The sequence below is a fragment of the Leptidea sinapis genome, chromosome 1, assembly GCF_905404315.1.
Source record: "Leptidea sinapis chromosome 1, ilLepSina1.1, whole genome shotgun sequence".
Taxonomy (NCBI): Eukaryota; Metazoa; Arthropoda; class Insecta; order Lepidoptera; family Pieridae; genus Leptidea; species Leptidea sinapis.
In genome coordinates this window covers 13926265-13948096 of record NC_066265.1, presented here as the reverse complement: position 1 = coordinate 13948096, position 21832 = coordinate 13926265, and the positions used below count along the sequence as shown (strand labels likewise).

The 21832-nt window shown below is 35.1% G+C and overlaps 1 protein-coding gene and 1 non-coding gene across 2 annotated transcripts in view; both read right to left on the bottom strand.

Annotated features, from left to right (window-relative positions):
- The window catches only part of LOC126966709 (proline dehydrogenase 1, mitochondrial), a 43737-nt gene that overhangs the window by 11089 nt on the left and 10816 nt on the right, over positions 1-21832 (bottom strand). The window contains exons 2-6 of the mRNA XM_050810919.1: positions 14299-14420; positions 12945-13031; positions 6487-6668; positions 4744-4808; positions 2917-3095 (exon numbers count right to left, since the gene is read on the bottom strand). Coding sequence (XP_050666876.1) covers positions 2917-3095; positions 4744-4808; positions 6487-6668; positions 12945-13031; positions 14299-14420 — 635 coding nt within the window. The remainder of the gene's footprint in view (positions 1-2916; positions 3096-4743; positions 4809-6486; positions 6669-12944; positions 13032-14298; positions 14421-21832) is intronic.
- On the bottom strand, positions 386-458 carry Trnap-ggg (transfer RNA proline (anticodon GGG)). Its single transcript has one exon. It is a non-coding gene; the product is annotated as a tRNA-Pro (tRNA).

Genomic DNA, 21832 nt, shown 5'->3' with positions numbered 1-21832 from the left:
CAAGAGCGTTGCCGGCCTTTAAGGAAGGTATACGCGCTTTTTTTGAAGGTACCCATGTCGTATCGTCCCGGAAACACCGCACAAGGAAGCTCATTCCACAGCTTTGTAGTTAGTTTTACTACACAATTTCAGTAGACGACTTGTCTTGTTGACTACGATTGATAATTGTTTATAGTTGGATGGTATATAGGTACATAATTTAATTAATAGGAACAATATTAAATTGGTTTTTATGATCACCAAAGTTAACTGACTATATAAGTACACAATAGTGTAGTATAAACTACTGTTAGTTTAGTAACTGGTTAGAAAATGTAATACTTGTTATAGAGATAGCTCTCAATTCTGGGATTAATAACACAATATAATTTGAAAACGAAATTTATGAACGATGCGGGACTTGAACCCGCGACCTCTCGCATCCCGAGTGAGCGCTCTTTCAACTGAGCCAACCGTTCGAGTGACGTATCGTTGATAAACCTTGTACGTCCTATTCAACTCTCAGGTTACGGCTTCATCTAGAGGATCTACTTTGATAGTGTAGTGAACAATACAGCAATCGGACGGAATGCGAGAGGTCACGGGTTCAAGTCCCGCATCGTTCAAAATTTTTGTTTTCAAATTTAATTTGTGTAAATGTAATACTGTTCCTTGCTTGTTCAAAATCCCATAATGTTTATGAAACGTACGAATCCTTACACTATAATTTACCTAGCTCTATATAGTAGATAAGACTTTTTATATCTATAACGATTCCGATTATGAATACGAATTAATATTAATTAATAGTAGAATATGATGAGCGGTGGTTAATCTAGCTTAGGAGTAGCTAAATGATTGTGTATTTAAAGCATAAACAAACAGACGACAAGCGACATATCCACACTAATTCTTTTCTTTGACGAGGTAATTCGTTCCCCAACAGATTCGGCTGTATGTAAAGAGGCCTTGGACATAGCAACTGTAAACTAGTCAATACGTATCCACCATTACGAGAACAAGGCGATGCCACTGACCTGTACCACGGGAAAAGATGCAGCACGCTGGAACACGTCGCCTATCAATACATTTTAGTTATACACAAGCGTGCGGTAAATAAAAAGTGCATGCAGAGAAAACGACTAGTTGCTTTCCAGAACATTCTATTGTAGGTACCTACTGTAGTAGATTGTTCTATAATATATATATTTAAGACTAGCTGACCCGACAGACGTTGTTATGTACACAATAAATAAAATAATGTCTTTTATCTACACCAATGCTTTAAATCCTCTATTAAAGATTCTGAAACAGTTAGCTTATTGCCAACATTAAAACACCCAATGTTCTAATAACCATTACATCATCCAAACGAGTGTTGTAATGTTGTACTGAATTTCATTACAACACTCCTATGTTTTTTTTTCAATCCCTTCATGCGCAAAGAGTTTCAATTCAGCCACATTCTTATTGCTCGATGCGTGGTATCTGTATGAATTTTGAAAAAAGAACTTTTTCGTTTATGCGCGTTCCACACTACCAGAACGTCACGCGCCCTAAAAAATAGCTTATTCGAATCCCCACCATTTTTCTTCGATATTTTTATTGTTTTGTTTACAAAAATGAGCGATTCATTTTAAACGCTGAATATTCGAGTGAATTTTAATTATTGCACTATATAAAATGTAAATTACTACTAAAATAAATAATTGATACATTAATACTTAGTTTATTTGTATATAATCAGTAATTAATGATATTAGGCTACTACTAGGACTGGTGTTTTAATGTTAGCATTAAGCTAACTGTTTCAGAATCTTTAAGAGGATTCATATTCTGGGCATAGATAAAGTCTTGTATGCAACTGTTCATAATTAGGTATTAAAACACTCATGTGATACTATTATCACATGAGTGTTTTAATACCCCTTATTACACAACAGTTGCATAAATAACTATTATGAACTTGTCAATAATTCATAATATTTCATAACATCAAGAGTTATTTTATAAGATCTGGTCCCTATTATTGTAATGAAATTGTTTCACAGCAGAACTGTCACACCGTGCGTCAATAAATTCTCTCATAGAAAATATGTACATACAAAACAAATATTGGAAATAAAAATAATTATGGGTCCCAAATCGAAATAAAAACTATCCTATCTCTCAAGTTGGATTAAAATGCACTTCATGAGCATCAATTTTGAGAGCATGTTTCCAAGGAAGAGCAATCCTAGACTAAGGGGACATGATATGAAGCTAGAATATCAATTAGCATCATCAAATCTATTGAAACACTTTCTGACCAACAGAGTCGTTCATATATGGAATAGATTGCCCAAGGATGTGGTTAAATCAAAATCTGTTAATCAGTTTAAGAATAGACTGGACAAACATTTGGATAGATATGGCAAATGATATAGACGCATCAGCGAAAGCTGCTTAGTCTATTATAAATAATAATAATAATAATGAAGTAATCCCCATTAAAATCCATTCATTAGTTTAGGAGTTCATTCGAAACATACATCAGGACACTGGATTTATACCTAGTCTTGCCACAAATACTGAAACAAATAAAAATAAATTCTATTGCAAATAACATTTGTTACTTTTACAGTGTATTAGTTCAATATATAAATATAAAACAATTTAAAATATAACAAGCTTATTCGAAGTGGTCTCCATTGGCTGCAATACAGTCCTTAAAACGTTGAGGCCAGTTATCAATAGAAGCACGCACTCTTTCCATGGGAAAATTCTTCACTGCCAATCGTACGGATTGTTTTAAGGTCTCGTGATAAATGCGGTAGAAGACACACAATGAAGCGACGTCTCTACGCAACGCCAAGTGATCTAGCCATTCACAGAGCACTGGGTCCCCGACAATTCGAGCACCTCTATTGATCGCTACGAGTTTGTGAGTTTACTTACCCTTCCGTATCAGAGGTGATCTTCTTCATAAAGTCCTGGACCTCTGGTTTGGAGGAGTGTTCGCCGAGGTACCGCTGGAAGTCCTCGATGGTTTTGTGGTGCGTGAGGACGTTTCCGGTACCACCAGCTATCTGTTGCATGTAATTACGTGCACGCATGATGACCTCTGATAGTTGAAGCTGAAACCGATACAGATACACCTATTAGCTCGCATTTTCAAAAAAAAATTGTTGTTAAGCAAAAAATATTCTTTTTTATTTCTTAGTTAAACATACTCTTAAACTCTTACCCCCTCATTCATAATGGTCCGCTAACATTAAACAGCCGCTAAGGAGTGTTTTTTCTCATTCTGACTTAGGTCAATAGAAGAAGACAGAGTGAGAATTAGCAATGCTCTAAGTTAGCAGACTATTATGAATAAGGGGGTTAAAGTCTTAACTCAGCATCATCTTCTTCATCATCTTTTATAAATTTCAAAAGTCTCTATCACTTTTGGAGATATTTGCAAATAATCCGTATATGTTTTGTTTCAGCTTTTAGCTTTTGGCAAATGAGTTACAGCTTTTGCATATTTTCTTCTTTCTTCGAATAGTAAAAAATAATCAACGTTTAAAAAAAACCGACTTCAAAAACTGAAAAGTATCAAATAACTAAAAATTTAATTTAAAACCTTTACCTTTAATATTGATAAATGTTATTATTTATATGTGCTACCTATTGATAGGTTTTAAGTCGGTGCCAAGCCCTAAACAAAATAAAAGTTAATATTATGAACAACTTCCTTACTGTAATTATTAAGGTTGTCTGGCCACGCGTGTCTGTCTGCTTGGATTGTTTTGTTCTAGAGTCTAGACGGAGCTATCACGCTCAGTCACGCGTGGCGAGTGTAGGTACTTACTTATTACATTTGGCTTGGCACCGACTTCAACGCTATCGATATGTAGCATATACAAATAATAGTATTTTATTAATATTAAAGGTAAAGGTGTATTAAATTAAATTTTTGGTTATTTGATACTTTTCAGTTTTTAATAACGTAATTTATTTTACTATTTAGTGTCAGTTAATAATAATAATATATAACCAACCTGAATAAAAACTCCAAAAAAATCCGCACACAAAAAACAATTACTTATATCATCGAGGTAAACAAAATATTTATAAAAAAATTTGATAAAATGAAAACTACTGGGTCAAACTATGTAAAATTGTTATCAAATGTCATCTATTCTGCATCGAACTAGAGAAAAATCACGTATATCGAATAATAAATATCAGAGTAATCGGTGTACATACATAAAAAAATAGCGATCGAATTGATAACCTCCTCCTTTTTGAAGTCGGTTAAAAATCATCCGAAATATATTTTTTGTTCCAGTTAACGACTTAAGAAATTGTGACTATCTTGCCATGATTTGAAGCGTTTGTTTGTCGATGAACTTCAGATGAAATATTGGTAAAGTGTTATTTGTCAAATTGTCATCTAATATATAAAATTCTCGTGTCATGGTGTTAAACATTGAACTCCTCCGAAACGGCTTGACCAACTCTCATGAAATTTTGAGTGCATATTGGGTAGATCTGAGAATCGGACAACATCAATTTTTCATCCCCCTAAATGTTAAGGGTGGTCCACACGAATTTTAATTAATATTTAATTTTTTTGACATTTTTTTTTAAATTTGTTTTATTATGAGTCGGCATTAAAAAATACATACAACTTCAAATTTTCACCCATCTACGATCAACAGTTACTTTTGTATCGCGATTTTAATATCGGCAATACAACGTTTGCTGGGTCAGCTAGTATATATATAATATACTCACAAGTAACTGAGGTCTTCCAAGAGCTGTCAGTTTTACAGCCATCAGCCCGGTGCTCTGTGTGATACCTGCAAAAGTAATAAAAAACAATTTATTTAATACTTTAAGACTTACTGTTCAAATTCAAATATTTTTATTCAAAATAGGATGTGACGTCACTTATTGAAAGTCAAAAAAAAACTACCACCCATTCCAAAATCTTCCAAATTCCTCAGGCCTGAGAAGAACGGGCGCAACAAATTCAGCGGGCTTTTTTTTTTCATCATAAAATATGTTTACAGAGTAATATTGTACAATTAAACTTATTATTTAATAGCCTGAGGGCGGTCGCTCCATTCCCAATCTGTATCATTAAGAAGTACCAGTGGGAGGCTCTTTTGCACAAGAAGCCGGCTAGATTATGGGTACCACAACGGCGCCTATTTCTGCCGTGTAGCAGTAATGTGTAAACATTACTGTGTTTCGATCTGCAGGGCACCGCAGCTAGTGAAATTACTGGGAAAATGAGACTTAACATCTTATGTCTCAAGGTGACGAGCGCAATTGTAGTGCCGCTCAGAATTTTTTGGTTTTTCAAGAAATCCTCAGCGGCACTGCATTGTAATGGGTAAGGCGTATCAATTACCATCAGCTGAACGTCCTGCTCGTCTCATCCCTTATTTTCATGAAAAAAATAGTAACCTTTACCAGACAACCGCTTTTTAACAATTCTTTTGAATAACGTAATACTTGTAGGACGACTGTCAAGGAAGGCGGGCTAGAATTCGTGTTATAGAGTTTGCGGCTTGTGAAGAGTTTCCACTTAGAATGAGGTTTTATGTTCGATCATCCCCACCATTTGGATGTACACGTACAACCAAGCTGTGGAATGAGCTTCCTTATATTATGGTGTTCCCAGGGTGATACGACTTGGGTACCTTCAAAAAAGGCGCGTACACTTTCTAAATGGCTGGCGACGCCCCTGTGATTCCTCCGGTCTTGCCGAGCATGTGGACTGCGGTGATCACTTAGCATCACTGACCCGTTCACTGGTTTCTCGATCTCTTCCAACTTAAAAGAATATACGCAAGGAATGTTTCTAAAAAGGCACTGTTTAGTGTTCAAAGAGGCGTGATGGTTTCTACGCATAGATTAAAATAAAAAAAAACGCGGTGAATGTTGAGATAAAATGTTGGGAAGGCTTAGTCACCTGACTAAGCCTAGAGCCTGTTAAAATCTTGTATGCTTTGTTCAACACTCAGGTCGTGGCTTTCAACAATACGTCACTCGAACAGTTCGCTCAGTTGGACGAGCGCTCTCACGGAACGCGAGAGGTCGCGGGTTCGAGTCCCGTATCGTTCATAAAATTTTGTTTTCTATTTGTTTATTTAATCGCAGAAGTGAGGGTTATCACTTTAAAAACATAACAAATTGTTTAGATATCACAATTGCCTTACGTAAGTAGATAGCTCGTTTGCACAGGATGCCGGCTAGATTATGGGTACCACGGTGCCTATTTCTGCCGTGAAGCAGTAATATTTAACCATTATTGTGTTTCAGTCTGAAAGGCGCTGTAACTAGTGACATTACTGAAGAGACTTAATATCTTATGTCTTCAGGTGACGAGCGCATCCTGAGCGGCATCGCATTGAAATGGGCAGGGCGTATCAAATACCATCAACTGAACGTCCTGCTCGTCTCGTCCCTTAATTTCTTAAAAAAGGTAGGTACATAATAAATTTAAGGGCTATAGATAGTAAGAAATACCTGCAACAGCATCGATACTCTTCAGGAACGCTTCCATATTCTTCTCGCAAGAGGCCTCGTTGAGGTAGAAGTATGTCCTGGCACTGGTAACCTTGTAGCGCCGGTCAGCGAACCTCTGCTCCACGTGGTACTGCTTGAGTTGGCCTTCCTCCTCCTTGTCGCCGCATACCGAGATCGAAGCGCTGAAGAGACAAATCCAAAAATATCAATCACAATATTACTCGTACTAAAAGGCATTTGTTTTCTCAAAATTGATTCCTTTAGAATTATTTTTGATGTCATTTCTAATATACTACTACCGCTTCGGAAACAAATGGCGCTCTGAGAGAGAAGAAGAGGCGCAAGAAAATCTCCCAGCATTTTCTTTTTGCGATCTTTTTATACAATATTTTAGTGTCATTGCTATTGCTATAAAATAATCATAATCTAGTCCCAGGCTGTCCGATCACTTAGATATTCAGCTGTGGAGTAGTAGGATTTACGACAAGCCGTTTTTAATAAAACATTTAAATTTATTATAGATAATGCCTGAACAGTGGCTGGGACTTTATTATAAAAGTGTATACTCGTACATTTTAAACTTTAAATTGCGTAAACAATTTGTTATGTCAAGGTGATAACCCCCTAAGTGAGTAATTAAAAAAATAATTTGTAACCAAAATTTATCAACTAGTTGGTTGGCTGAGCGCTCGGAAGGAAACCGAGAGGTCCGCGGGCTCGAGTCCCGCAACAATCAAAGATTTTGGTTAAAAATTTAATTTGTTTAAATTGCGTAATTTTGCGTATAACACGCTGGTTATGCTTGAAGCACCCCCAATCTCACGTTAGATTTTACAAAATGCGTATCTTAAATGTAAATGGATTAATTTATATCATGCTGAGTTTCTTGTATGTTCTTCTAATAATAATATGGTAGAATCAGTAATTTCACAAGAAATATTTATAGTGACGATTCAAAAGCGCTTATTTGAAGCCCGATTGAATAGTTTATTTGACTTTGACTATGATTGAGTGCACTGGATTTATACGTAATTATGTTATTCGTTGTTATTTGCATAAAAATACAAAATGAGTATCGCTTAAGACAAAGAATTTAAATATCAACTATATAAGGCACGGACTAGTAAAAAATAAGGACTCCGTGTCACCTTACATTACAGTGTGGCACCAAAGCAAGCCGATTAACGTGTAAATACATAGCCCCACGCACACACTTACACTACTACAGGCCGATAGGATTATACAGATAATTTTGGTTGTCATTAGTTCAATTCAATCGTTCACCATTCATTCCCGTATATTGTGTTTGGTTCCGAACTTCGTCGATGTTTCGGAAAACAAAATAGAGTAGGGTCACTGTCGAAACTTCGTTTAAATTTCGTTCGTTTACGAAGTTTCGATTCGGAGATAGAGAGTAGAACCCATGCACTCTAATACTTGGCGGGAGAAAAAGGTGTTGCAGTGATGCCCATATGGCCGGTATCCATAGAATCTTCTAAGAAGCATACTGTATACATTAATATAAGTTACAACAAAAACACTTAAAACTTGTCCAACTTATCTACAAAAATAATGCTCATAGTCTAACATGGCAATTCACAATAATGTATTCAATAAAAATATAATCGACTCTCGTAAAAACTCATTTGAAGTTCACAATTAGCAAATATTGCCGGCAAATACACTCGTGTTAGACAAAGAATTGGCACAACGACCAGACAATTAGGAACGTTTGAGTGAGTTTCTGTAACGAAAATAAAAGACGAAGGACATGTCAGTTGTCTCTTGTGACGATGTGTGGCGACATACATAAGGTATCTCTTAGCAACCAATACTAATAGTCGACTCAACTATGAAATTAGCGACTTAGTTTATACGAATTGTATTCCAAAGCTGTTCCGAGACGCTCAAGGCTCAGGCTCGCATATTTATATTCTAGCCAAGAATGTTAGCCGTTTACAAAATAAAGACATTGTTTAAAGTCATCACTTTTAGAAGTGAAACTTTTAGTACATCGTCTCATACTTTTTCGTCTGTGTGATGCTTGTCGCGTGACGGTCGGGCGGCGCCTATAGTTCGCAGCAGCTGACCGTGTAATGTATAGACTATTACTCATTTGTGCCAGTGTTCCACGCTGCTTGTTTGTTTTTGTCAGTCTTTAATGTGAATAATGTTGTTATTTTCTAGTTAAATGTCTATAATTTGAACAAAAGTTTCACTTTTACCGTGGTTTCATAAAAAGACACAATCCTTTTTTTTTTATTGAATTTGGTGATATTTTGCGAAAATCCCGTAATAATTATTTAAATGTTTTGTGTGTCACCAATTCGACACGTGGTTTGTCTCTCCACACCTAGGCAAGGCACCTTCAGCAGATGTTGACTTGTTGAGTTCTGAAACGAGACTCACGAAAACACACAAGAAAAACTCAACATTTGGATTGTTAATCCCATTTACATTTAAAAAAACATTTATTACAACTTCTTCTGTTTGTTTATTAGGTGAGCGCTCCTGAACCCAGATGGATGCTATCGATCAATCGCCTCTCGTTTTCAGGTAGATCCTCAACACCAAAGAGTAAACATTGAAATTGAAATTTAATTTAACACATAATCTAATAAAACGTGCCGTGATTTAACATATATTTGAAATATAGTATGACGATTGGCGACCAAGTATAATCCGGCTAAGTTTGAAAGAGAAAAGTTGCGTAAACGTAGTGGATTTCGGCTATCCCCGTTTTTTACAAGATTATAGCCGTCATCTGTCAATCTATCAGTTGTAGTGTACTGACATCTAGTCTTAACAGAGTATGTGTTAACTATCATTGTCACTGTCACGACATCGACAGTGACATTAACCGTGTGACGTTGAGTGCTATATAAGGAATTCAGTATGCACAGTACAGCGGAAGGCCAGTTCTAATCGGCTATTGGTTGCGTGTGGACGTGTCCGGTTGTAGGGTTTCACTCGTGAGCAAACGATGAACATTACATCAATGACTGCACGTTTCATACTATCGAGAGAATCGTTTTTTTTCTTAGAGAGTTTCGCTAGGCTGGTTCAATTGTAATCACGTGAGATCTAACTACAATATAACGCTGAGCAGGTATAGATCTTTCATTTAAAAATGTGAGAAAAGTTTTACTGTCTAAGCTAATGCCTCCAATAATAACATTGGTATTTCTAAGTTATTTTGTAAAACTTAACGGATCACTAAAGATCATATTTCTAACATTTTAAGTATCGTTATAGGCTTACAGTAAAATATTGAAATATTTTTATGTATTTAAACATAATATTTTTATTCAAAGTAGGGTGTGACATCACTTATTGGAAGTCAAAAACTTCCAACCCATTCGAAAAGCATGTCTCAGACCGGAGAAGAACGTGCGCAACAAACTCAGCGGGCTTTTTTTTTCAAAAAAAAATATAGGTACAAAGAACGTACAACTAAACTTATTCTTTAATAGCCTGAGGGCGGTCGATCCATTCCCAATCTGTGTTATTATAATGTAATAGTAACCTTCAAAAAAGGATTTTATCAGTTCTTTTGAATTTTTCAGATACTTATATTACGCTCCTTCATACTAGATGACAAAATTTATTTATTTCTTTCTTCCAAATTTATGGCATTAATTAATTAATATGTTGACACGATAACTGATATTCCAGCACTAACTCTGATAAGATAAGTTTTTCTATTAAGTTTTGTTTAGAGGCTTTGCATCATAACATTATTTTGGGCGATTGAATTCAAAAACAGATTATGTAAAATTCTACCGTCAATTTATGCTTCAAATAAACTGAATCCGCGATGAACTAAATTTAAAAACAACATGAGATAAATAATAAAACAACTTTAAACTACAGTATAATATACATCTTCTGCAGTAAAAACAATAAAAATACGTTTCGTCTTTCGTCGTTAAACCCAAATGTTAATTAAAAAACTAGTTACAATAAAAGTTAATTGAACTACATTTTGAAAAGAGTAACAAAGTGTGCTATTTAAATAACTACAAAATGGTAAAATTTTGTCTAATTACTGTTTTAATAAAAAATAAAAAATCCAAATACTTGGTAGCTAAATAAATACACAGTAAAAGTATTTACTAAAAAAAGGAGATATAGAAACCCGACTAAAGGGAGATCTTGTAAATTTCTGGGTCCAATCTTTAATAGCTCAGCCAAACGCAAACTCGTAATGCTGCCACTGGAAAGTTTAAGATATTTTAGTTGAATAATACCTAATTATAATTTCTAAACATAACTAATAGAAATAAATCATTCTTTATACGATCTGCGAGTAATTTAATTGACTTTCCTGACCTCAACACGTTTTATATCTATACTAATACATATTATAAAGCTGCAATGTTTGTTTGTTTGTTTGAACGCGCTAATCTCTGGTACTACTGGTCCGATTTTAATGATTCTTTCAGTGTTGTGTAGTCCATTTATCAAGGAAGGCTATAGGCTATGTTTTTTTTTCAAAATTAGGGATCCGTAATAAAATTTCTATTTTGTAACACAAGGTGTAAAATCGAAAACCTATTTTTGCGTGCGCTGCAAAAACTATTGACAATAGAACAAAATGATGTACAGGCTATAATATAGGCAATATTTTATTACTTAAAAAACTATCGCGTGAATTATACTTTATATGGCAAAACAACGTTTGCCGGGTCAGCTAGTATGTAATATGTTTTATAATGAAACAAAAACTATTTAATTGTTGCTCTGTAAAGAGAAATTTATTTTGTTATAAACCTTTCTAACTTTTACACTTTCAAACATTACAATTATTTAGGAACCTGTAAAGAGAAACAACATTAAAAGCTATTGCTCCAATTTATATTTTAATAATCTAAAATTATTAATAGTATTTCTTTACAAATAATCCTTGTTTATTTTCAATTACATAAAACCAGAGTGAATACCGTTAAAGAAGGAACATAGTGCAAAGTGCTGTCACCATATAATAAATACATATGTAAAACTTTGACACTTAAGTCCAACCCCAACACTATTAAATGATTTACTTTTAAAATATTGGATAAGTAAATTATCAATTTAATGTAAGTTTAAATTAACTATAATTATGACCCAATATGTTCTGACTATTGTACTTAATTTATGTTCGTATGTAGTTTTAGAGTAAGAAACCCTATTTAATTAAGTATTTCCTTTAGTAGATTTAGCAAGCATTACAGAATTTAAAAAAAAATATATTGCGTGTATTTCAGATTTAATACATATCGATTAAATTAGAAATACAAATACAAAAATCTTTATTTTCAAAAAAGAAAACAATCATAATATATTACAATGGACTAACGGCCGTTCCCAATATTCAGTCTATCTCTTACTTGAGATAAAAATAGTAACTATCGTTGACTTTTCTGTCCCACTATACTAATCGACGGTAACTCACCTTATCCGTACACGCTGTCAGTCAATGGGAGGACGTATAGCTTACCAGCGATAGAAGTTTGTATGGAAATTGCAATTCACGCGTCCCAATATAAGGCGATAAGAATGACTTATCGGGTATATTGAGACAGCTTCAGATTATTGTCAGCTAATTACTGACAGTAGAACGTAGTAATTTATCTCTATCTGTAGATAGTATATTGGGAACGGCCGTAAGCCAACCTGTACATCCTAAATTTAATTATCAAACACGATTGCACCGATGAACTGTTGAGCGGTATGTTTATTCAAAAATACATTTTTTTTAAAGAATTAAGAGAAGAAAGAGAATTTAAATTGAAAAATATTAAAATGTTATTGATTACTTTATATAATAAAATTAAAAAGCGATATGTATTTGTCTGTATAAGTGTTTTTAATGAAAATAAGGGTCCAGACGAGCAGGACGTTCAGTTGATAGTAAATGATACGCCCTGCCTATTACAATGCAGTGCCGCTCAGGATTCTTGAAATACTCAAAAATTCTGAGTCACTACAACTGCGCTCGTCACCTTGAGACATAAAATGTAAAGTCTCATATGCCCAGTAATTTCACTAGCTACGGTGTCCTTCAGACCGAAACACAATAATGCTTACACATTACTGCTACACTACATAAATACGCGCCGTTGTGATACCCATAATCTAGCCGGCATCCTGTGCAAAGGAGCCTCCCACTGGTTTATTCAAATGTAATTTTGCTGTAGATTTATATAACAAAAATAGTACGTTAACGTTAGGAACAGGAAAGATAACCTAAAATATTAATTGTTATTATAGTTCTACGACTGGGGTATAAATTTATTTTGGCGCTCAATTTAGAAAATATAAATTCAAATATAACATATTTAACCTTTAAACTTATAATTTGAGCCTGTAAGTAGTACCAAAGAAACTCATAGTCGAACCCACTCTTTTTAAACGTCAAATATGCATAATGCATAATATAAAAAGCAGAAGAATTTAATGAAAACAATTATCACCTGACTTCTCTCTTCTCAGCTTCTTCTTGTGATAGATCCTCTTCCACCGAATAGTCCAAGATGGACTTTACACCGAAGGACTTCAGCCTGGCAATATAAAATATTTTGTATCATAACACCTATTAATCACAATTTTTAGAGGTGTTAATATCAGAACATTTTTTATGACGTGATTTTTTATGATTAAATAAAGGATGAGACGAGCTGATGGTAATTGATACGCCCTGCCCATTACAATGCAGTGCCACTCAGGATTGTTGAAAAATATTTTATAATTAAAATGTTGCTCCTCCTGGGATTCGAACCCGGGGCCGCCAGCTCAGTGGGCAGGGTCACTAACCATTGGACTATACGGGCGGTCTATCACGTAATCTACTGTAGATAATCCACTGTAGAAAAATACGTACCCAATAGTCACAGTGAAGGTTGAACTCGCAAAATATTTTCTCAATATGCGAGCCAACGACTTTTTGAGATTGTATTAGAATTATTTTTTATGAAAATAAGGGACGAGACGAGCAGGACGTTCACCAGATGGTAATTGATACGCCATGCCCGTTGCAATGCAATGCCGCTCAGGATTCTTGAAAAACCCAAAAATTCTGGGCGGCACTACAATTGCGCTCGTCACCTTGAGATATCAGATGTTAAGTCTCATTTGCCCAGTAATTTAGTGAAATTAGCTAGTGAGCTACGGCCACCCTTCTGACCAAAACATAATAATGCTTACACATTACTGCTTCACGACAGAACAAGGCGCCGTTGTGGTACAAATGTACCCGGCATACAGTGCAAAGAAACCTCCCACTGGTAAATGCCCTTAGTCACCTATTCGACACCCTTGGGACTATTATTTTTCTGCCCCGGGGAAGCACAGCGCAAGACTGATCACGCAGTGCTTATAATAATTAAAACTTTAATAACATTATAAGAAGAATAAGGAGATGAAGTTGTTATCGTATTTTTTTAAATAAGGGCCAAGTGTCTAATGAACGAAACACTTAAGCTCTGTTCAAACTGAGGCGAATAACGCGCGGGGCGCGGGACTGAAGTCGCTCGTTCAAATTGACGCGAGTAGTCGCTCAAGTTGAAGCAAGAGCAGGACAACAAGAGCGGGACACCCGGCGGGATTCTTTGATCTCACAATGTATGATGTTTCTCCACCGTAGAACTAAAAATGACACGCGGGAAGTCGCGTCAGATTAGAGGCTAATCGAGCAAGCGAATTGCTCTAAAACGCGTCCTGCGTCCCGCGCGTTATTCGCCTCAGTTTGAACAGAGCTTTAATTGAATCCCTCCAGTAGTTTTTCCGCGATGCGCTCGCAAACGAAATCCTCTATACGATGAAACTCACCTCTCAATTGTGGGTTTGATCTTGTTCTGGTCTTCACCAGCTACGAATTGTCCATAGAATGTAGCCTTCATGATAGCTTCGAACATCCGCTGACCGATGAGTTGACGAAGTCTCTTCATCAACTAAAAAAAAGAAATAAAAATATTTAAGAACGTTTCCGAGCAGGAGTCATAATATATCGGTCTTATAATTCCCTAGACGCCTGATAAAGGGCGAACGCTTTTAGAAGCCAGATTGTTAACGATATTAGATTGAAACAAGCGGACCCTACAGACGTTGTCCTGTACAAAAATCGGTCCATCCATATTGGAGGAGTTCACTTACATACACATGGACAGGAGGATTGTATATGGACTGCATTGAGAATCTGAACCATTCCCAAATTCACTGAAATACACAAAAATCATCAAAATCGGTCCAACCATTTAGGAGGATTTCAGTGACAAACACACGCACATAAGAAAATATATATATATATATATATAAGATTTAAAATTCAAAATACGAAGGAGCAAATGCCAAAGGTGGCTGACTGTTTTCCCCAATGTCAATCAAACTCGATGGAGAGGGCTATGCTCTGAGTTTCAAATTAAAATTAGTACATGTTGCTTACACTTTTTTTATGTGTGTATATTACTTATTACGTAATTAAGCGTATTTTCAAATGAATAAGCAAAAAAGTAATATTATATTTAACTATCGTTTGAATCGTACAAATGGCTAATAAGTTAATTATCCAAACGCTCCGTATTCTGAATTTCCAACTGTCACGTCGATTACGTTAATTACTAACGACTTGGAATTAAAATATTTGAGTATTGTATGAAACGTCCAGTGACCAGTCATTACTCATTGACAGTTTGACAGATGAAGTCGCATAATCTTGTAAAAAAAACGGAGACAGTTAAGCAACTGTTCGCTATCAAACTTAGCCGGATTATACTTCGTCGCCAATCGCCGTACTGTAATTACTACTATTTCAAACTTATTTGATAACACTTTTGGGATATAAAAATAGATGACGACCGATTCTCAGACCTACCCAATAATACATACTACAGTAATCATAATTTTTATTATTATATCTTATATTAGCATCTTCTAACTCTATTGCGAAAGAAATAGAATAATATTAACACCGCGATACAAAATTGATCATAAACGTGTGTACATCGCAACATGTGGTCAAGCATTTTTGCTCTCTGAATTTGACAGTTCAGGTTATTTTGACAGTTCATTTATTACAATCATTAACAGGCAGTGACATGTTCAATTGCTCAGTATCTTATTTAATTTGAATAAATAAAGTCATTTTTTAATCTTCAGAAATAATCTACTTACGACAAATTACGGTTTATTTCTGTATTAATCCTAAAAGTAAGGGTTTTCACTTTAAAAACATAACAAATTGTTTAGATTTACAAGAGCGACATCTCAAGTCAATTTCCTAATATGCAAATATTGGGATTGAGCAGGTTATCAACTGTAAAGTAGATGCTGTAGATGAAGCCACAATCTGAGAGTTGAACAAAGCATACAAGATTTTATGACGATACGTCACTTGAACGGTTAGCTCAGTTGGAAGAGCACTCGCACGGAACGCGATAGGTGGATGGACTCCCACATCGTTCATAAAATTTTGTTTTCAAATTTTATTTGCACTATAAAAACAATAACCATAAAGATGCAAACAAAAGTTATGTAAATATTTACCACGACCAAAAATAGCCGTTTCTTGAACAATCGTATCAAGTAAGTATTTATATTCATTCCGCAATCCGGTTAACGAGATATCGGCAACTTGACATTGAAAATTTTTGAGGTCAATATTAAGCGGGTTACACACGTGTGATTTTATTAGTTGTCCACGGTTGGTGCATATAATTTTTTGGATTATAATCAGATGTATATAATGGACGAGAACGGTTCCGTACCTTCGTACAAATATAACATAACTAGCTGATGCCCGCGATTTTTAATTTTTACTTCTTTCCTATAATTTTTCAATCACGCCGTAGCTATATACACGTGTTTAATTCATTAGCAGTTTTGAATGGTCTAAAGTGGTAATTGAGTGAACATGTTCATCGTGTTAGTGGTAATAAAATGATTCGTTTGTACGGATTGTACTCTTGTCCGATCCGGTTTCGGCCGCTCTTTTCATATAATTTCACATCATAACACTATTTATACATCTAGTAGGTGTTAGTAATACATGGCTTAATAATTATTGCATTCATTTATACTATACAACAATATTATAGATTTGTTCCGTTAGAAATAAATAATAAATAAAAAAGTAAAACTTCTTTGGATAAGTAACTTTTAAATCTCGTTTATATTAATTATCCTTAAATGACAAGATTGACTGTCCTCAGCTTCTGAATAAAATTAATTTTCGTGTCCCTAGTAGATATCCTTGGAAGCAAATTATTCCGCTAGTTCCACCGGTTCGAAGATGTATGTTTGGAGCGAACTCTCCTATTCCTAGGCTGTGCAAGATGGTAAACATATATAGCGATTACATCGATATTAATTTCACGACTTCTGTCTATACAGTCGTAAATTATTTGTATGTAAGTTTAGTGAATAAAATGTAGTCATAATAATTATGTTTCTTAGTTTTATAATATATATAATAATCTTAAATAATAATATTTTAAAACCAAATCATTTAACCATTATAACTTGTTAGCACATATTTTTTTTTCCTCTTAAACTAATATTTACTTTGTGAAAATTATTAAAGCATGTGGTAGATACCTGTAATTGTTTGTTACATTAAGTACATTATATTTAGTCTGTATTATAAACTAGCTGACCCGGCAAACGTTGTCTTGCCATATAAAGTATAATTCACGCGATAGTTTTATAAGTAATAAAATATTGCCTATATATATATTGTACATCATTTTGTTCTATTGTCAATAGATTTTGCAGCGCACGCAAAAATAGGTCTTCGATTTTACACCTTGTGTTACAAAATAGCAATTTTATTACGGATCCCTAATTTTGAAAAAAAAACATAGCCTATAGCCTTCCTCGATAAATGGACTACCCAACACTGAAAGAATCATTCAAATCGGACCAGTAGTACCAGAGATTAGCGCGTTCAAACAAACAAACAAACAAACAAACACTGCAGCTTTATAATATTAGTATAGATATATAACGCATCAATGTAAACAAATGTTGGTATTTCTAAATAAATAAATAAATTATCCTAATCTGTTTTCAAATTATTCACAATATTAGTAATTATAAGATGTTCTACTTACTCGCGGCCACGCGCTGAACCTGCACGATACAACGCTAGAAGGGAAGATGTAGTAATTTTTCGCAGCCGCGTGCTAAAGCTGCTTGTTACAACGCTAGAAGGGAAGATGTTCTACTTACTCGTGGCCGTGCGGTAAACCTGCACGATACAAGGCTAGTAGGAAAGCCCGAAAGTTAGAAATACTCTCCCTCAATCGGTGTCAATCGCTCTCTCCCTTGAACAAAAACCTCCTCCTCTTCTTGAACAAAGACGTCTCATATTTACGTGACGCTCTATTGCGTTTCATCCGTACAAAATTAACCTCATACGCACAAAGAAGTTTCACTCCAAAAATTAACCGCTCATGATTGACTTCTACGAGATTTCGGGACCCAGTATTCCGATAAGCGGGTCATAAAAGGGAATGATGTCCAAGAAATGAGTCTTCTGGGGTAAAGTTGAACAAAGTTCACTTTATATCAGTCTGCGACCTGCTCCGGGCGTGATAAATCAAACAATAAAAGCTATTTTTTTCTGGAAAGACATCGCAAATCTGTTCTGTTCGAACTGTTGTCGGTGAACTGATGAAACACAAAATATAATTAAATTTTGTGAATTCTTCATGATGAAGTTCATTACGGCTCAACACAAAGCCACAAAGTAAATCACCAATAAACGCTTATTGCGTTTTACAAAGAGGACGGCTAGCCAAGGTCTTCCATTCAAACAGTACAGTTGAAATTGTACTGTCGACCAAAGCGAACAATAATCGGTTACTTGTTAAAATGATAAACCGACTGACCACCAGCAAGCCCTTGGAATACCTAGAAGAGCGCTAGTCGATCAGCGACTGCCAGTATGGTTATCGTCAGAGACGCTCAATTGGTGATTTTCTTGCATATCTCACTCAGAAAAGGGCGCAAGCGTTTGAGTCGAAGGGAGAGGAGTTGGCAGTGAGTTTGGACCTAGCGAAGGCTTTCGATCGGGTGTGACAAAAAGCGCTTATAGCGAAGAGGAGCTCTTTACGGGCTTCTCGAAGGTTGGGCAAATGGATCAATCTACTCTTGGCCAATGGGAGCATCAGGATTGTTAATAATAGTGCATGCTCCAACTTAAAACCCAAAAACACTGGTGTCCCGCAAAGCTGTGTGCTATCCCCTACACTATTTCTTCTGATAAGCTGCAAATCAGCAGTATTCATTACTAGGTAGTCGACAGCACGTGGTATGTTCCTACAACGGCCTTGGTAACATCTCCCAGGATAGCATCGACGAGAATCGGAATAAACTTGTGTCTGAAATTGAGATCATGCTTTTCAACCCTAAGATGTCCTAACCACTCGCATCGCATCAGCCTCTTTCCCGTTTTCCTCCCTCTTATATATAAAAAAGCCGCTTGTTTGGTATCTCCCATTTTAGCCGCTATTGTGTATTAAGCCTTAATTTCCTTAGAAGCGGCAGATGCGGTTTGGGTGCTTATGTGCTCACTACTAGCGCCTCCGTCTATATATATTTGTAACTCTGCCAGACAGTGTCAGGTATTGACTCGCACTTTACACGAAAAATAACAACCTGTCCGTCTTTTCTGTTATATTGTTGTTGGTAGTCAGAATTAAAGTCCAAATTAACAGTATTTATTATTTTTCTTCCCTGAGCATATTGAACCGGCACAGAAATGATAGGATTTTGGAGCGAATTGTGACGTATGATAAAAAGTAGATACTGTACGATAATTGTAAGCGATCATAGCAATGACTGACTCCAGGTACCCTCAGAAAATAATAATATACAAACTTTCTTACAAAAAAATTAACACGCCGAATAAACTCAAGAGCAAAATAATAAACCATTTTTATTTCAATTTAATAACTATGTTCGTAAACCTACATAATTTAAAAAACCGTTATACACAAAAAAGTGGCAAAAACGAAAATAAAGTATTTAAAAATTATTTTCTAGTTTTAAGTTCGGCTATTAAAGCTGCTATTTAAGTGTATTTTCGAGTATTCTATGCTAAAATTATTGAGGGTAAATAAATGAATCAGAAAACGACCGGATAAATTCATAATAGAGAAGTGCCGACTGGTCGATGAAGCCGGCAACTCCGTGGTCGGCCACTAGTCGGCGATTATTATTATTTATTAGCCGGATATTCGGCAAAAACCGCCGACTATCCGGCTTCTTACGTTGTATATACATATATGTCAATAAAATTTATGTAGCGGGAATTACAATAAGTAAAGACCTTGTTTGTATATTAATATTTTATTTTATAACCAGTCTATACTCTATACATTTCGAAATGTGCCTAACGCAAACTTTTCTTTGATCATTAAGACATTTTTTAAACAAAATTAGTATCAATAAATGCCGACTAGTCGGCATCTTTACAACCGACTTATCGACTAGTCGGCCAAAGTCAAAATCGGCACATCTCTAATTTATAACAAAAAGATAAGGCACAAAAAATAAATACATGAGTCAACATTCGTAAAGTACAGACATCTCACAGACTAATTATAGTCGAAACCTGTTTGCTCTGTATTTGCAATAACCAGATTGAACCGCTTACGACTGTTTACGAATATAAAGTCGCGATAACGTTGATCCAACAAAATATCCCAAGGCTATCTACAAAACCTCATGAATTCTAATCTTGTATACTTTAAGATATATGTCAAAAGGACATTGACCTAAATACCATACAAGATGTAGCCGACTTCTATTCTTCTTTTCTACCTCAGAACGGAAAAAGAGTGAATAGAACTGATCATTTATAACCACTTGTATTTATAATAGTCGAGGTATCATTATGCGGTTTATATTACTGGTTGCTAGATAAACAAGCTTGGTTATTGTAAAAAAAAAGGTGATTTATGATAGATTCGTGCTGTGATATCGCCGCTGTTTCAGAGTTAATTTTACATTGCGAATCCAATAATATTTAAATCCTAAAAGACTAATATTTATATCCATTCCAGCTAAGCCTTTTGCGATGCGGCGGTAAATGTAAAAACAAAAGACTTAACATTCACAAGTGTCATTTCCTTGACCTATACGAATGAACTGATTTTGATTTGATTTGATTACATTGCCTGCTTTCTGCATTCCAATAGCCGATCTATGACAGCATTTATAGAGTTCTTTTTTTAAACATTCAATGGAATGACATATTGTTATGTGACAGATAGGTGTTTTCTATACTTTATGAATTTGGAATATGTCAATCTTAAGAAAAAATCAAAAACCCAATTTAGGATCGATATAGTAGAAACTGGCCTTTAATATAATTTATAAAAAGCAACAAATCAGCTTCTATTGGTTTGTGACCCACAGATATCACACAGTAAAATATGTTGCATAGATTTCAAATTGTGCCCATCACTGTTCTCTCATGAAAATTTACGGAAAGCTCATCTATTTTATATGTAGGTACAACAATAAAATACAAAATAAAATAGATAATAAATAGAAATCGAGATGGCTAATTCCAAAATGACGGCCAAATTAAAAAAAATATTAATTTTAAAATTATTATATCTTATTCAATTGTACGGACTCCAACTTTATTTCATGTCTCTACTGTAGTTTACTAATTACTTACGGCCATTCCCAATATTCAGTCTATCTCCGGTTGCGGCCTATTTGAGATAAAAATCGTTACTATCGTTGACTTTTCTGTCCCAATAAACTTATCGACGGTAACTCACCTTATCCGTAGACGCTGTCTGTCAATAGGGAGGACGTATAGCTTACCAGCGATAGAAGTTTGTATGGAAATTGAAATTCACGCGTCCCAATATTAGGCGATAAGAATGACTTATCGGGTATATTGGGACAGCTTCAGATTACTGATAGCTAATTACTGACAGTAGAAGATAGTAATTAATAATTATTTATCTCTATCTGTAGATAGTATATTGGGAACGGTTGTTAGATACCGTACTGTTTCCAGGACGATATGACATGGTGACCTTAAAAAAAGCGTGTACATCTTTATAAAAGGCCGTCGACCCTCCTGTGATTCCTCCGGTGTTGCGGAGAAAGTGTGCGACGGTGATCACTTAACACCAGGTGACCCGTACGCTGATTTGTAATTCTCTTCCATAAAAAAGGAATAAAGAAAGCCATTACTGGGTATCTACTAAACAAATACTCATCGTAAATAACATTAACAAAACAAATTATATTATAACGCTCTCATTACTAATAATTACAACTCACAATTATTCTTTCACGAATCCATTTCAGCTGGTCGTGATTTGTATAATTTACTCCG